The following is an 18,179-nucleotide window of genomic DNA, read 5'->3' on the forward strand; positions in this document are numbered from 1 at the left end:
GTCCACTCTCCCAACTTTTCCCTTTAGTCTGGCAATTCTTTTCCCTTCAGATAGTTACCTAATTCTGCTTTAAAAGCCTCAGTTGAATCTGTCTCCACCACACTCTCAGGCAGTACATTTTAGATCACAACCACTCACAGCGTAAAAAAGCATTTCTTCGTGTCATCTTTGCTCCTTTTGCCAATCACCTTAAATTTTGCCAATGGAAACAGCTTCTTCCTGTCTATTCCATCCAGAACCCTCTTGGTTTTGAATACATCGCCTCCAGATTCTTCAGTATTCATATAACTCAGGTTCTAAGTCCCTGGACCCATTCCCCAAATGTTTACCTAAAATCATAGAATTCCTACAGTGCAGGAGGAGGCCATTCGGCCCATCAAACCTGCACTGACAACAGTCCCACCCAGGCCCTATCCTCATAACTCCAAGTATTTATCCTGTTCATTCCCTGGCACAAGGGGCAATTTAGTACGGCCAACCAACCTTACACACAGATCTTTGGACTGTGGAAGGGCACCCATGCAGACACAAGAAGAATGTGCAAATTCGACACAGTCAGTGACCCAGAATTGAATCTGGGACCCAGGCACTGTGAAGCAGCAGTGTTAACCACTGTGCACCATGCTGCCTGTCTAATGCTTACACATTCTTTCCAAAATGTGGTGCCCAGAATTGGACATAATACTCCAGTTGAGGCCAAAGAAGTGTTTTGTACAGAACCTACAGCAAAGACACGCATTCAACAGTGCAGACATGGAATAAACAGAAAGGCACAGATCAGGCAACACACAGAGAACCCAGACCATGAAGCAAACACCCTCCACCAAGAAAAATAAGTCTGTACCAATCATCAGACCATAAGGTTTAGATTGGTAGTGGAGAAAGAAAGGAACAAAGTCAAGCGGTTCTTCTAAATTAAGAGAGAGCTAACTTCAATGTGATGAAAGGGGATAAAATAGAACCAAAGTTTGATGGAACAGTGGGTGATCTTTAAAGAGGAGATGTTTCAGGAATGGGTTAGATATATTCCAACAAGAGGGAAAGGTAGGGGAAACCAAAGCCTGGCTTCCTTGGATGATGAGGGCGTTAGAGAATATAATGATATAGGGCAGGTCAAGCAAAAACCAGGCCAAATGCAAGTTGAGAGGGGAAGTGAAAATGAAAATAATACTGGCAAAAAGGGAATATGAGAATAAAATAGCATTTACCATAAAGGGTACTCGAAAATCTTCTACTGGTATGTAATTAGTAAGTGGGTAAGTTGTAAGAGGTGGGGTGGGGCCTAGTGAGGAAAAAGAAGCTGATACATGCTTTGAGGCACAGGGCTAAAATGAATATTTTGCATCAGTGTTCACTAAGGCAGGTCATGTCAGCTTGGATAAAACATTTGCTTTGGGACAGAAAAGAGCAAGTTGTGTGTGATAAATGGTTGTTTTGGAAGCTGGTGATGATAGGCAGAGTGTTCCTCCATGACTAATGCTAGGACCATTGTTTCTTTGATCTACGTAAAGGACTTGGACATTGGAATACAGAATAAAACTTCAAAATGTGCTGATAATACCAAACTTAGAGGTAACAATGAGGATGATCGACTGCAACAGGATACAGTTAAGCTAGAAGAATGAGTAGGCTAGTGGCTCCTGGAATTTCATGCAAAGACGTGTGAGGATTACATTTTGGCAGAAGGGATGGGGAGGGGCAATATAAATTTAGTGGTACAGTTCAACAGAGGGATCTGGGGCTTCTTATACATCGATTTTCCAAAGTGGCAAGACATATTCAGAGAGGTAGTAGCAAAGCATATAGGATTTTGGGCTTCACAAATAGAGCCATTGAGCTCAAAAGCAGGAAAGTTATGATGAACCTGTATAAAACTCTAGTTAGGCCACAACTAGAGTATTGTGTTCAGTTCTGGTCACCACATTTGAAGAAGGACGTAAAACTCTCTGCGGGGATGCAGAGAAGATTTACCAGAATGGTTCCGGAGCTGAGGGATTGTAGCAATGAGCTGATGGTACAATGACTAGGAAAACCAGAGATATAAAGGGAGAATCTGAGGAAGGTGATTTTTTTTATGCAGCAAGAGGTATTGACATGAAACTCCCTGCCCCAGGGGGTGGAAGTGGAGACAAACAATTACTTTAAAAGGAAATTGGTTAGGTATTGGAAATAAACTCTCAGGGCTGGGGGATAGAGCACAGAAATGGGACTGAATGGGTTGCTCCATAGATAGCCAACAAGGATTTGATGAGCCAAATGGTCTCCTTCTATGCTGTAAGGACTCTATGGGCTTGATTTACTAGCTGTGGCAATGGGCCTGTCCACGAGCCAGACAGTCAGAGGCGAACCTCCTTCAATCATTTCTGGGAGACGCAAAGCACCTTAAATCCAATTCAGCTGCCTGCTGCCTGAATGCCCAGTGCTTTCAGTGCACATGCCCTGCCTCCCAAGAATTGCCAGTCAATCAGAGACGGACAGTTCTTAGTGCCATCAGCACCACCAGGAGCCGTGGCCAGTAATGTTATTGCAGGATGCCCGGATAGAGGAAAAGCACTGGAGAGCTCAGGAACCTGGAGAAATGGGACTGCCTCTCAGGGGCCTCCATAGGTCATAGGATGCCTGAGTAGGAGGGATCCCTCTCACCTGTAGCAAGTAAAATACCAGTAACAGTGATTTAAGTGCCTTAAGTGGCCATTGTTTTGTCATTTAAGGGCTTCAAATGGCCTTGGGGCAGGAACGCTGACCTCGACCTTCACTACCCTGGATATCATTGGGGATTGGGGGCAGTCGGTAAGGTAACAGGGTCTCCACCCCATGCCTTCCTGCTCCATTAATTACCCACCTCGCCTCTTAGCCTTCTTCTGGGGGACAATACATTCTACCTGATCTCTCAATGACTTACAATGCAGTGAGAAATTCGATGGATCATCTTCAGAGTTTGGCAAATAGGAATAGTTCAATGATTCCCCACTTGCAACGGGAAACTGCATACAGTGAATATGGATTGCAGAATTGGGTCAACAATGTTCTAGGCCAATATTCAGTTCACACTATTGATGATATTCCTTCTGGATATATGAAAGAAGCCGTTTTCCAAAACACGCTTTGCTGCAGATGTCAATGTTGAATCTATAGGGGCTGTACCACACGTAGACATCAACAATGTACCTCCACAGAACATTATCCAAACATTAACAATGTACCTCCACAGAGGCTAAAGCAGAAAATGATGGAAAATCTCAGCAGATCTGACAGCATCAGATCCACATTTCGAGCCATAGAATCTCACAGTGCAGAAGGAGACCATTCAGCCCATCAGGTCTGCACTGACACAATTGCACCCAGGCCCTATCCCCATAATCCCATGCATTTGCCCTAGCTAGTCCCCCTGGCTAGCAGGGCCAATTATCTGACCCATACATCTTTTAACTATGAGAGGAAACTAGAGCACCTGAAGGAAACCCACGCAGGCATGATGTGCAAACTCCATAGTCAGTGGCCTGAGGCTGGAATTGAACCCAGGTCCCTGGGGTTGTGAGGTAGCAATGCTAACCACTATGCCACCATGCGGTCCCAAGTCTAGATGATGCTTCGTCAGAACCAAACTTCCCAGAGCAAAAAACAAAATGCTGAAACATCTCAGCAGGTCTGACAGCATCATCATTCAGCCTTGAAACATTGGCTCTATTCTCTCTCCAGAGATGCTGTCAGACCTGCTGAGATTTTCCAGCATTTTCTGTTTTTGTTTCAGATTCCAGCATCCGCAGTATTTTGCTTCTATCCACACAGCCTACTTCAATTTGCCGAGATTGTAATGACACAACTATATCTCAGTTCACCATCATAGTACCTCAATTCATTATCACCTTTACGTAGGCTATATCCAAGCTTAAAAACTACTGATCCAGCATAGGCTGTAGTCCATCTCAATAATAACACAAGCTGTTCCCCAATACACAGGCTATATTGCATCTCATTAACTCTCTGCTAACATAGAATGTAACCCAACAAAATAACTAAGGGCCCATTGCCATGAAATCAACAGCAAGCAAAGTCTTTATTGTCAGGTTAAGTTCCATCTACCTTGTATTTAATAGCTCTTTACAGCAGCTCTTTAACTCGCTTAATTTCCAATCTTAAACCTGCAAAATATCATACTCACCCTTTGAATCAGGATTCAGTGCTGACTGGAAAACAAAGAAAATCTGTTGGAGAAAAGGAATGTAGTATTAAGTTTGGAACTGACTTTCTCTCAAGTTCTAAAAATTCTGAGCAATAGAAAATGACGGAAAGTGAGCTGTATAGTTAACAAAAAGCACAGAAGTCTATCTCGTGCAATACCATGTGATTTTGGTGATAGAGATGACATGCAAAGTTGAAGCTTAAGGTTGAACAGGATGGAACAGTTGCTAATTCTGGGAACATAGTAGGACTGTGTCCAGAGGAGGTTCACAAGAATGATCCCTGGAATGAAGAGCTTGTTGTATGAGGAACAGTTGAGGACTCTGGGTTTGTACTCGTTGGAGTTTAGAAGGATGAGGGGGAGATCTTATTGAAACTTACAGGATATGGCAAGATCTGGTTAGAGTGGACGTGGAGAGGATGTTTCCACCAATAAGAATAATTAGAACCAGAGGGCATAAACTCAGGCTGAAGGGATGATCCTTTAAAACAGAGATGAGAAGAAATTTCTTCAGCTAGAGATTGGTGAATCTGTGGCACTCTTTGCTGCAGAAGGCTGTGGAGGCCTGGTCATTGAGTGTCTTTAAGACAGAGATAGATAGGGTCTTGATTAATAAGAGGATCAGGGGTTATGGGGAAAGGGCAGGAGAATGGGAATGAGAAAAATGTCAGCCATGATTGAATGGCGGAGCAGACTCAACAGACAGAGTGGCCTAATTTTGCTCCTATGTCTTACGGTCTTAGGATTCAGGGGCCTATGTCATGTGACAGTGCCATTGTAAGTGAAACACTGGAAGTCAGCAAGATGTATAGGTGCAGCAATGCTAAGAGTATAATAAAGAAAATAGTCTTTTCATGTATTTCTTTCATTTACACTGGATTGTTGTATGACCATTCAGTAAGGCACTGGAATTTACAACAATATCAGCATAAGATTCCTGTTAGATCTAGGTTTCACCCCTAATTTCAGGCTTTTCCCCAGCCTTGCATCTGCTGCACTTCCAATCCCAGAAGTTTGAGGCCAAAATGTTGAGATGTAATGTCAACATTTAGTAACATCCTTCTCAGTAAGCGAGTCCTTACCTTATTCTGTCGAATGACATGTGACACCACCTCACGACTCCCTGTCTCTAGTCCTTTGTATGCCATAGGCTCAAATCCAAACTTGTCACAGTAATACACTGCGGCCTGCAATATCAGATAAATGCGCACCATGTAATTGACATTGGCTTAGTTATTCACAGTAAACTGGGTTGTCTTGCCATAAAGGTCATTATTTGTAAGGGCCTATTCTGATTTCTACTCCCCAGTGTCCACAATGACTGGAATTTTGTGTTAGGAATAGGTTAACAGGCTTTCTAATTAAATCCTAATTTGATGTGAATTTTCATTAGAAGTCACTGGTGTATATAAAGCAGCCCCAGGTGGCACTGGGTTGTTGATGGAGAGTTGGATCAAAGAAATAAAGATATTTTATGAAGAAGTCGAATTCATGTCTCCTTTACTGAACAACAACTGGGACGCTCAAACAGTGGTAGCAGAGGATGGCTGTTGGTTCCCAGTAAAGGGCTACAAGTTGTGACTTTTTTGATGAAGGTAAAAAAGACTTCACTCAAATTCTAAATCAACAAAGGAGTGAGTAGGAGACAACTCAATGGTGGTGGAACCCAGACTAAAAGTTTCAGGATATGACTATCCACCATTATTTTCAGAAACTGAACCTTGTGACGAATGAAGAAGCGAAGTCATCATGTGGACTGTGGTAACTGCTTTGGGGTAAAGGAAACAAGGTATGGCCTTGGCTCTTTCTTTACCATATAGAAGTAAAATCATTTTCTGAATTGGAGTTGGAACATTTGAACTCAGAAGGAAGTCTGGACAATTTATTAAACTTTATGGATAAAATTTATTAAAAGGATGATTGATTGAGTGTTTATGAAGCCTGGTCAGAATTTGATAGATTTTGGAAATCAGAGGATACTTCTTTTGAAGAATCTGATGGAATTTAGCAGATCATATACAAGACTGCAAAAACACCCACATGGAAATTCCACAGTCCTGTTGGCATTTAAATTACTGGACTGTGCTAAAATTACAAGTATGGATAGGCTTCTGGTTTTGACAGGAGTTAAATCTGCAGACAAAGATACCTTATATGATCAAATGTCAGAGGCTTTAAAAATCTTTTCAGGGAAATATTCTGTTCCCACGGCTTTATGACATAAATGGATCAGTCAGTGATAAAACAGACTGTAGCAGGTACAATGTTAACAAGACGGTGAGATTGTACAGGCACAAGCTGGATATGGGAATATGGTAGAAGATTGGGACCCAAAAGTTGAGGACAGACACCCCTTTAATGGCTATAACAGGAGGATGGATATAGAGCATGGTAACTGGAAAATGAACCCCAGAAATGCCCAGGGTATGATAAATCGGTGTTTTCAGTGTGCCTCTAATTTCATTATGCTTTCAACTGTCTGAAATGGTCTAACAGTGTTTGAAGCTACACATAACATGGAAGATTCAGAAGAGGAAAGAGATAGTGACCAGAAAGAAGGCATTGCCTTAATAACAAGAAGTTTTACTCCTGTAATGAGAGTTTTGGTTGCAGAATCTTTAATTGTGCAGTATTGGACAGTGGCTGCACATCTACTGTGTGTGGAATTGACTGGTTAAAATGTTACCTGGACTCTTTAACTGCTGAAAATCAGAACAGGGTTAAGGAATTTGAAAGTTCCACAAGTTTCAGGTTTGGGGATGATAATACCCTGAAGTCACTGAAAAGAGTGGTGATCCCTTGCAATATTGCTGGAGCGAATCATTTCATCAGCACAGATGTTGTGTCAAGTGAGATGCCTTTGCTTCTGAGTAGAATGTTGATGAAGAAAGCACATGAGAAACTGGATATGAAAAGTGATAAGGCAAAAATTTTTGGAAAAATGGTGGACTTACAATTTACATAGTTGGGACATTATTGTATTCCATTAGACTATAATTTGTCAGGTAAAGAGATTAAGGAAGTGTTATTAGCATCCATAAATGGGACTTCAGCAGATAAGAAGCTCGTCGTGTCGAAGTTGTATCAGCAATTTGCACATCCGTCTTCTCAGAGATGGCAAATTTTATTAAAGGATGCTGGTAGAAGAGATGAAGACAATTCTAAGCGTATTGAACAGGTCAGTGATCAGTGTGAGGTTTGTAGGAAGTACAGAAGTACATCTCCACAACAGATAGAAACTCTACCTTTGGCCAGAAATTTTAACAACGTAGTGATCACGGACCTTAAGATCTGGGACAAAGCAAAAAATATATTCATTTTACACTTTGACTAAATCTGGTCACTAAATCTACAATCAACCATTGTACATAGTAAAGAAAACAGAGTAATCCTGGATCAGGCCATGGAAAAATGGATAGGAATGGGGCCACCGGCAAAGTTCCTGACAGACAATGGGAGGGTATTTGCTAATGAGTTTAGGGATATGTGTGAAAACATGAATATCATAATCATAAATACAGCTGCAGAAAGCTCATTTAGTGTTGGGGTGTGTGAGAGGAACCATGTGGTAATAGATGAGATGCTCTGGAAAATTTTGGCAGATAGACCAAATTGCAATTTAAATTTAGCCTTCACATGGACGGTACATGCAAAGAATTCATTGCAGATGGTTGGGTACTAGAGTCCCTATCAATTAATATTTGGTACAAATCCTAAAATTCTGTCCATTTTGGATGACAGCCTCCAGTTTGGGAAGAGACTACAATTAGCTCAGCCTTCACTGAGCATTTAAACGCATTGCATGTAAGTTGAAGAGCATTTTTGGAAGCATAAGTCTCTGAAAGATTTTGCAGAACATTAGGCATAATGTGGCATCAAATACCACTTTTCAGCAAGAAGGCATTGTATACTATGACAATCTTAATGAATGGAAAGGCCCAGGGAAGGTTATGGGCACAGATGGCAAAACGATTGTTTTGCAATATGGTAATCAGACTATTAGGGTACCTTCATCAAGGATAATAGTTACAGATTTCAAACTTGTGAATTTAGAGCAGACAAACATGACGAGGAGCCATGATCATCTGAAACTTATGTGTTACAGAATTATGAAGACCAGTTAGCTGAAATCAACAGGGTATCTGTAGAGGAACACAATACTTCTGAACTAGAACCGGACATTTTTTTAAAAGGACAACTGCCAAAGTATAAAAGTGATTTGTTTGCCTGAAGGGTCTAGTCAATGGAAGGATGCAACTATTATTAGTAGAGCAGGGAAGACCACTGAAAAGTATAAACATTGGTTGAATATACAGAATACACTGGAAGATGTCAGGACTATGGATTGGGAACACAAAGTTTAAAAATAGTAGGCTTAGAAATGTAGTGTCAGTTCGGACAGTAAGTTCGATAGTTCACAGGAAGAAATTGTGAAATATAGAAAGAACATTCCACAATGGGAGGGAAAGATCAAGCAGTTTCATTGAGAGGTTTTGAGTACAGGAGCAGGGATACGTTGTTGCAATTATACAGGGCTTTGGTGAGGCCACACCTAGAGTACTGTGTGCAGTTTTGTCCTCCTTTTCTGAGGAAGGATGTTCTTGTGCTTGAGGGAGTACAGTGAAGGTTAGTGGCTGATTCTGAGGTTGGCGGAACTGATGTACGAGGAGGTATTGTTTTTGCTGGAGTCCAGATGAATGAGGGGGAGATTTCATAGAGATTTATAAAATTCTAACAGGACTAGACAGGGTAGATGCAGGGAGGATGTTCCCGATGGTGGGGGAGTGCAGAATCAGGGGTCACAGTCTGAGGATTCAGGGTAGACCACTTAGGACGGAGTTGAGAAGACATTTCTCCACCCAAAGAGTGATGAGCCTGCGGAATTCATTACCACAGGAAGTTGATGCTAAAACATTGAGTGTATTCAAGAAGCGGCTAGATATAGCACTTGAGGCAAATGGGAACAAAGGTTATGGGGAAAAAGCTGGCTTAGGCTATTGAGTTGGATGATCAGCCATGATTGTAGTGGATAGTGGAGTAGGCTCAAAGGGCCAAATAATCTCCTTACACTCCTATCTTCTATGTTTCTATGTAGAACAAGATATCAAGTGAGATAGGGGGCATAGCTTGACAAGGTCTCAGAATAGGAGTAAGATTAAGAATGCTACTAGAAGCAGAAGTCACATGCTTGTGAGATTTTGGTGGCTTCCAAAAATTGGATGAAAAAGTTATAAAAGATGCCAAACAGCAAGAACTGCATAGCTGGAGTGAATTTGGGGTGTGCATGAATTTAGGGTATACAGATAGGGGACAAATAGCTCTATCTCACAGATGGATTTGCACAGAAAAAGTGCTTCCTGATGGAACTTGAGGCAAAGGCCAGGATCTTGACAAGGGATTTGAAGAAAACAAATCAGGATTTAGGAGTGGATTCACCTACAGCTAGAAAGGTTAAAGTTCCTCTTGGCTCTGTTAGCTACAAAAGCATGGGAATGCATATCTGTAGATATTAAAGATTCCTTTTTACAGGGGCATCAGCTTCAAAGACATTTTTCTCTGTCCTCCCAAAGAGGCAGCTAATACAGAAGAAGTAACCTGGAGATTAAATAAATGTATATATGGGCTAATTGATGCATCTAGAGTTTGGTACTTTTTGGTAAGGTCAGTTTTGTTAAAGTTAGGCTGCTGCCAGTTGAAAGCAGACCCTGCAATGGTTTACTGACATTATGAAAGAAATCTTTCTGCTATCTTTATGGTACATGTCAATGATTTTTTGTGGAGTGGAAGTAATGATTTTGAAGGTATAGTAATCTTTGGGTTGAGGAAGGAATTCAGGGTTGGAAATCAGGCTTCAGTGGCTTTCAAATATATTGGGCTGGAAATTGGACAGACTGAATCAGATATCACTTTACATCAGCAATCTTATTTGGAGAGTATCAGCCCAATAGCAATTAGTCGTGGTAGGGCTTCACGAAAAGACGCAGTGGTTTCCAAGATGGAAAAAGAGGAACGCTCAACTTTAGTTGGGCAACTGAATTGCCTAGGTAGACAGACCAGACTGGACGTTAGTTTTGATGTCCTAGAGTTGAATACAAAAATGATTGATCCTATGGTGGAAAGCATAATGAGAGCAAACAAATGTTGGCCAAACTAAAAATGCAGGAGTGTGTCTTTTAAGGTTCCTATTTTTGGGTGGTCTTAGGCACCTGAAGCTCAGTTTATGGTCTCGCATCCTATGCCAATTTGTGATGGGTTCTCAAGCATGGGAGGTTTTATAATATTTCTTTTGGGGGAAAATGAAAAATGTTGCCCCCTTGTGTGGGAAAATGAAAATAAGGAGAGTTGTTAAAAAGTACATTGGCCACCGAGACACTAACCCTTGTAGTGGCGGTGGATATGGCTTTTTATCTATGCCAGATATTATCAACCAAAATTTTGGGGTTAGGGGACTTGGATAAAATACCCATTGAGTGTCACATTGACAATAAATCTCTGTGGGAAAATGTGCATTCCACAAAAAGTGTAAATGAGAAGATTGAGGGTCGACATAGCCAGCTTAAAACAGATGCTGGACAAAGAAGAAATATCAAAAATTAAATGGGTTCTTAGTAGTTATTAGATTTACTAAGAGAGGGGCTAGTTCAAAGAAACTTTTGGACATTATTAAGGAAGCGCATATCTTCCTGTGAATGTATGTTTGTTTTCAAGAAATGTATTTTTTAAAAAAAGGGGAAATGGTGTTTTCTGCTTTTTTTGTGTAGGAAAACAATATTCATCAAAATATTTTTTCTCTCTCCAAGGAAAGGAAGACTGTTAGAAATGGGTTAACAGACCTTCCAATTAAGTCTTAATTTGGTGTCAATTATTTAATACAAGTCACTGATATATAAAGGGGCAATGTGTGGTTGGCAAAGAATTGTATGGAGTTGAATCAAAGAAATAAAAGGTACTTTGTGAAGAAGCAGAACTCGTGTCTCCTTTAGTGAACAACAACCAGGAGGCTCAAACACTTTGAAAGTACATAGAAAAGAAAATTGTTTGCCTTAAACACTGCATGACTTAATGTCAGAATCAGCCTAATTGTAGAGTCTATCAATTCACCTGGCTGCACTTCACCAGCATTTAATGCTATACAAGGATCAGGGTAGCAGGTGCATGGAAACACCATTGCCTTCAAGTTTCCCCTCTAAGTCATAGGTCATCCTGACTTGGAACTTCATTGTTGCTGAGTTAACATCATGGAATTTCCTCTCTAAATCATCACATGGACTTGAGTCATCCATGAAGAAGGATCATGACTATTTTCTCAAGATGTGGATGTGCCGGCATTGGACTGGGGTAAACACAGTAAAAAGTCTGACAACACCAGGTTTTAGTCCAACCGATTTATTTGATAGTAAACGCACAAGCTTTCGGGTTAGTCCCTTCGTCAGGTGAATGGAGAGTTCTGGCCTCAGACAGAGCATATAAAGCACAGACAGTTTACAGATTACTGATTAGAATGCGAATCTTTACACTTAACCTGCTGTTCAAGTCTTGAAGTGGCCGACAATGTGAGTGGAAGGAGCACTGATCACAGGTTAAAGAGACGTGTATTGTCTCCAGACAGCACAGTGAGTGAGGTTTTGCAAACGCAGGCAAGTGTTGGGGGTTACAGATAGTGCGACATGAACCCAAGATGCTCTGTCTGAGGCCAGAACTCTCCATTCACCTGACGAAGGGACTAACCCGAAAGCTTGTGCGTTTACTATCAAATAAATCGGTTGAACTAAAACCTGGTGTTGTCAGACTTTTTACTGTATTTTCTCAAGGGCAGACAGGAATGGACTTTAATTGTTGGTCTTGACAGCTATGCCCATGTCCCAAAAATGATTTTTTAAAGTAATTTTTCCATATAAGACATAACAATTATCACCATCGCTTTTTTTTGTACTTCCAACTTATTGCTCTAATTAGTCATTGTACCACTCATTAATTTCTCTTTATCTTGGCTTTAATTAATACAGCTGTACCAAGCAGAGAGAACTTGTGGTGTTCTGCAATAGTAATTGGGTTAATAATTTGTGTATGTTTCAGTCAAACCATTTTAATGCAATGCCCTTCATGTTTGGTAAATTAATTAGCTCTTATAAAATTTCTAATTTAATTTAAGAAGTAAACTGAGACAATATGAACGGCCAAAGCACAACTGAAGTTTAAAAGACTAGTGGTGAATGAGACCAATCAGAGAATAATATTAAACTTGAGGTTGGGAAAATCAGTGATTATATCAAGGGGAGAAAGTAAAATGGAATCTGGTGGAAATTATTGCACAACATAGGAATTTACTGGTGAAGTTAATTGCACTTATGGGAGATGGCACTGATGTTCACCCAGATCAAACTTGTCCACTATTCATCAAATATGTGGTCAAAGCAAAATTCCAGCACATAATCAAAGTTAGCACCTTTCAGTAGAAGAAGTGAATTTAGGACATGCAGTTAAGATGCTCATCTGAAGCTTTGCCTATCTGTTAAGATGGATATGAAAGATTCCTACATTCATCCCGCAATAATTCACTACCATAAATGCGTAACAGGTCATTTATCTCATCGCTGTTTGCGGCACCCTACTGTGTGCTAATTAACTGATGTGTTTGTCTACATAACAAGAGTGGCTCCATTTCATTGACTCTAAAACGTTTTGGGACATGAAAAAGGCCACATGGATATGTTATTTTTTCTTTTTGTCAGGAATGGTAAACAGAAATCTTGTATATTTGGCAACATTGAAGAGGATTGTGAGGTTGTGGTAGGTAACAGGTGTTGCAACGTTGTGTGCTCTCTGACATGTTTGCACACTGTACATACTGTCCTTGATAAGTTTCTAAGTAAAGAGCTGTCAGCACCCAGAGGGTGAATGAACCATTAAACTGGAACTGGTTCAGAATCTTATTGAACTTCTGGACTTCAAGTGAAGTTTCTGGAGGAGGGCTGAACCTTGTCAGATTTTGAGGTGACACGCAATGGCACAATTCAGTCCCACAAAGATCTCCAAATTTCCTGAGATTACCATCTTCCAACGTGTTGCAGCAATCGCACTTGAAAACCCAAGCATTGTCACATAAATGCTAATTCCTGAATTGCACCACTTTCTCTCTAACCTTCCTAAATCTTTGTTTTCTCATTGTGTTTCTTTACAGTGCGTATTTTCAAAAAACATGACACGTATGAAAAGGTAAAATCAACAGAAAACACCTAGAATCCACAATAGGTCTGCCTGCATCTGAAACATACTAATTTTTTGGCTATCGACTCTCCAGCAGACCTGATAAATAAAATGTGAACTTGTTGCTTTTCTCTTTTCAGTTGTTGACAGACTGAATGTATGTTTCCAGCATTAGCAATTTTTTTTTCTCTTTTAATCTAGCATCTCACTCTAGAAACAGCCCTTCCCATTCTCACATCTCCACAAACATCCACCTTCGTCCTCTTAAAAACTCAACTCTTGTTTGACAAGCAGTTTCTTTCCTAAACACCTTTTATATTTTCTCACATCTGTTCTTACTCTTATTATTTCCATCATATTTATAGGCATTATCTTCCCTCTTTTTCCATTTTGATTTGTTTGTAAGATTTTTAGATACTAAATTTAAAGTAATCTGGTTTTTCATTTTGTGAATAGCCAGTGGAACGCAATATGATAGAAGGTTATTTACCATTTGGAATATATGTATGTGGTGTGTGAAATTAATTGCATGGACTTTGCTGTCTGCAGATTGTGCCAGAGGTGGTTAATCACATTTCCACACCTTCGCTAAGACCACCTATTTCCACCTCCATAACATTGGCCAACTTCACCCATACCTCCACTCGTTTTGCTGCTGAAATACTCACCCATGTCTTTGTTTCCCTGTAGATTTGACTATTTCAACACAATCCTTGCTGACCTCCCAATTCTAAGCTCCATAAACTAGCCATGATCCAAAGCTGTGTTGCCCATGTTCTAATTTGAACTAATGTCCATCAACCAGTGCTTGCTGACCAATTGTCTCCCAATTAAGTAATTAATTAATAAGATTCTCATCCTTGTTTTCAAAACCCTCCATGGTCTCACACATCTCTAACTCTGTAATCCCCCCCAGCCCAACAACTCCATGGAATATTTGTGCTCCTCTAACTCTTGCCTCTTAAGTTTCCCCAATTTTAAATATTGGTAATTGTACTTTCAGTTGCCTCAACCCCAAGCTCTGGAATTTTCTCTCAACCACTCTACCTTTTCAAGACACTCCCTAAAACTTACTTCTGACCAAGTTTTTGATCAAATTGTTATGTGGCTTGGTGTTATATTTAGTTTCACAAAGTGCCTTGAGATGTTTCATTACATGAAGAGTACATGTTGTTGAGTGCAGAAATGTTGTGTGTGGATGTGCTCCTTGCTACACACCTCACCTGCTTAGCATTTCCGACCCAGAATGTGATATGATGAAAGCTGATAAATCGACCTTTTTCTGGCTGTAACAGAAGAGCTTTGGGTTATTCTCTTTTTTTAATCTATCTTAGACAGCATTCAGTAAAACAGAGCCACTAATTTGTTTGAAAGTTTAAGTAGCAAGTGTACAATACCTTCTCCCCTTTATCAGTGTAGCTAGTCTGCAAAAATGCAAAAAAGAATGTTTTAGTATGTTACAATGTAGGAGTGCTACACACCATTCCCCTCATTTGGTAGCAAGTTTGTCACAATGTTGCTGTCAACTTGCAGAGCATACTGTGATGGATATATCTGATAAGAAATCCAGGGCTCTCACCATGGCTTGTCTCTCTATAGAAGTTGTTGGTGAATTTCTATCCCACCTATGACATTGAAAGCACTCTGATCACATTCACTAGCAATAGTCAATTGTCCTTCCATATTCTGACCTGTTCAGAGACAATCAATTATTCAAACCTTCTCCAGGAGGTCCCCTCCAAATTATTTTGTCTGACAGTAGCTGTAATATTGACTACAAATGAATGAAAAATATAGATAGACTGATTTCTCTAAACTTTTGTCTAGTTGGTTTTAATTGTATTCACTATTTCTAACAGACAGTTCAAGTCAAAAACCCAATTGCCTGAATTTGGCCATCCCGCCCTCCACAGAATTAGAGTGGGTGAGGGGTGGACAATGGAAATGTCCATTATCCTCAAGTGGGATTTGCCTGTCTTGGGTCGAGCCAAGCCACAAAATCCCACCTAATGGGGTGAATTTTCCCATTTCACTCACCATGGGAATCATAGCAGGTGAGGGACAGGGAAGGTCTGTTGATCTTGAGCAGGATTTTCTGGTGATGGGGCAAGCGCAGCCAGAAAATCCCACCCAATGTGTCAACATTATCTGTCTCTTGGGTTTTCATCAGCTGAGTCAGACCTCTTTAATACATTTTCTAACTTATTCCTTCCCCAAGGCCTACATTTTAGAATCATCCTGGTCACTCTTCTCTGGACACTCTCCAATAAAATAACAGTATATAAATATGGTTTCAGCAGAACTCTATGAAAGGCTAAATGAAGTTGATCTAACTTCAAGTCAAATACCTTGAGATATATCCTACTTGTGTTGGTCTTGTTCCCTCCATAACTGCAAGAACTTTACATTGAAACCTCTTGTAATTGATAGATAATTGCACCCAGATTCTTTTTCTTTTCCTGGCTTTGTTGATAGGTACCCTTTCATTTTGCCTCATTCAACCTTTGTACTATGATGTCCAACAATAACACCCATTCATGATACTTTGGGTGGCTTTCAAACCCTTCCTAAACTGCTAGTAATATTGCCACTTTAGGAAGTATTTAATATATCCTGGTGGTGATAAGCAAACTCATTGTCATGGATTTGCTATACTTCCAGTGGTGAAAGGGTGAAATTGTTTTCCATAATTCTTACCTTCATTGGGAGCCTCCCCACACCACCACCCCCCCCCCCCACTCCGCCCCCCAAATGCCCCCTCCCTTCAGGGAGATACTTTTGTGTATCCCATTGGGGCGAGGACTTGCTAACCTCAAATATCCTCGAGCCAATTTGAAATAGCACTTCTTCATTGTGTACACATTCACTGTGTTTCAATCTGCCTGACACTGGGTTAATTGCTATTAAAATGTTTCTACCATGTCTTTGTTATACTGAAAACTAATGACTTGGCAAAACAGTTCAGACCTCCAGTTTCTGTACTGATATTATATAATCCTCACTGTGCTAGAAGCTGAACAAACAAAGGAAAATCATGAGAAAACTTACTGCATACATTAAACTATACCTCTATTTGTTGGTGGGGGTTTGGGGGTGGGGGGCAGTGATTATTGGTTATGGTGGAAGAGGCATTGCTACTTTAGGGAACTTGGAGCTTTACGCTGCCATTTTAATCCACTGACTTAGACAAGGATGATCATTTCAACAGATCTAGATATGTGAAAGTTCACCATGAGTAATTTTTTTAACAATACATCACTATTTCACTATCTACTTTCTAAAAATTGAAATCAATTCTATCCTCTGGCTAACTCTCATACATTTGTTACACCCTCAATGAATTTCAACAGATTGATGACATTTGGCAGATTGCTTTTGAATTCATGATGCACTCTCCTGATAGCCTCTGCATTCTGAAGTTGAACATCAATAAATTCAGTGCAACACTCTTTAGGATTTACCCTACATACTGCGCAATGCTCTCCAGAATTTTCCATTACCCTTTGCAATGCTCTCTGGAATATTTCCTTTTACCCCATGCAACAAGCACGTGAATTTATTTCTAACCATAGGTGAGCATTAGAATCACATTCACTTTCCTCAGGCACAATCCCAGCAGAATCACTAAAAACATTAGAAATGTAATTTATTTTGTCATTCTGAGAAATCAGGTGGGATCTCAGGGTATTTGCTGAAGTTTCCAGACACCTGTTTAACGGTGTCTAACTATGGCCCAAAGTGATTAGATATACAATTTGGCTTCATTTGTGAAGATTGGTCTAAAGAATTATTTGACACATTAGCCAGTTACTGATCATTGTTTCCATCCAATTACTCCAGGATGGAATTTTGAGGTGATTTTTAATTGCTGCAGTCAGTGTTTCCTGATTGAGTGATTTAAATTGGTCGGCCTGTCTCTGGATCCTTCTGCTGTGTTCCACATTCCACTTTCTATCTTTATCTTTGGTAAGGAGTTAATCCGAGGCAAGAAGAGGCTGAAATGGATTCTGTCTCAGCAAGTTGAATATGACAACTCGGACAGTGACCATTTCCCTTGAGCTGATGAGACACTGAAATTATATTTGTAAACATACCGTCACAGTGCACCTCTGCCATCTTTCCTACCAAACTAATTCACTTCGCAATAACATTTGTACTGAGTGTATTATAATGGGCTATACTCACCATGATGAAAACAGAATTAATAGAGGCACCTCAGTGAAGTTAGAAGAACAAAATATCCACCTGGCTCAATCTTATATGCACAAAGTATTTGGCTGGAATTCAACCCTGCCTCTCACTGGCTGCTGTGAATCCGCCCACTGTACCTCCCCACATTTCCAATTTGAATTCAGTCACGCTGTGGGCCTATTTGTAGTTGTGGTAGTCGGTGTAAGCTCTCGGACTTTGTACCATACTTTGTTACTCAGTAATCATAAGGCTTTTTCTCATTCCTCATATAACCCTGAATAATGGCATCAGTCCCAGGTCTCTGCCAATTTTCAGTGTTACTTTCACTCCAGTTTACCCTCTGTCACCTGGTACGGCTTCTAATCTTCACATCTTTTTCTTCACCTTCACCCAGAAGGATATTGTAGATTTTCATAAAGTTTGAGCAACAGGTCAAATTGCATTGAGACTGACTCTGTAACATAGTTATTCAGATTTTTATTTAATCCATCATAAATATTACCTTACAATTTTTAGTTGTTAGCGAGTGTGCAAATAGAGGCACTCCTAGGCAAGATATAAAGCTGAAGCGAGGTCTGATTCAGGTCATCAGTAATAA

The 18,179-nt window shown here is 40.2% G+C and overlaps 1 protein-coding gene across 1 annotated transcript in view; it reads right to left on the reverse strand.

Annotated features, from left to right (window-relative positions):
* The window catches only part of LOC145340276 (4-hydroxyphenylpyruvate dioxygenase-like), a 50,198-nt gene that overhangs the window by 14,362 nt on the left and 17,657 nt on the right, over window positions 1-18,179 (reverse strand). The window contains exons 2-5 of the mRNA XM_080184722.1: window positions 14,788-14,814; window positions 14,614-14,676; window positions 5,266-5,370; window positions 4,163-4,205 (exon numbers count right to left, since the gene is read on the reverse strand). Of these exons, the coding sequence (XP_080040848.1) occupies window positions 4,163-4,205; window positions 5,266-5,331 (109 nt within the window). The 5' untranslated portion in view covers window positions 5,332-5,370; window positions 14,614-14,676; window positions 14,788-14,814. The remainder of the gene's footprint in view (window positions 1-4,162; window positions 4,206-5,265; window positions 5,371-14,613; window positions 14,677-14,787; window positions 14,815-18,179) is intronic.

The sequence above is a fragment of the Carcharhinus amblyrhynchos genome, unplaced genomic scaffold (genome assembly GCF_965287045.1).
Source record: "Carcharhinus amblyrhynchos unplaced genomic scaffold, sCarAmb.v2.hapA scaffold_895, whole genome shotgun sequence".
Taxonomy (NCBI): Eukaryota; Metazoa; Chordata; class Chondrichthyes; order Carcharhiniformes; family Carcharhinidae; genus Carcharhinus; species Carcharhinus amblyrhynchos.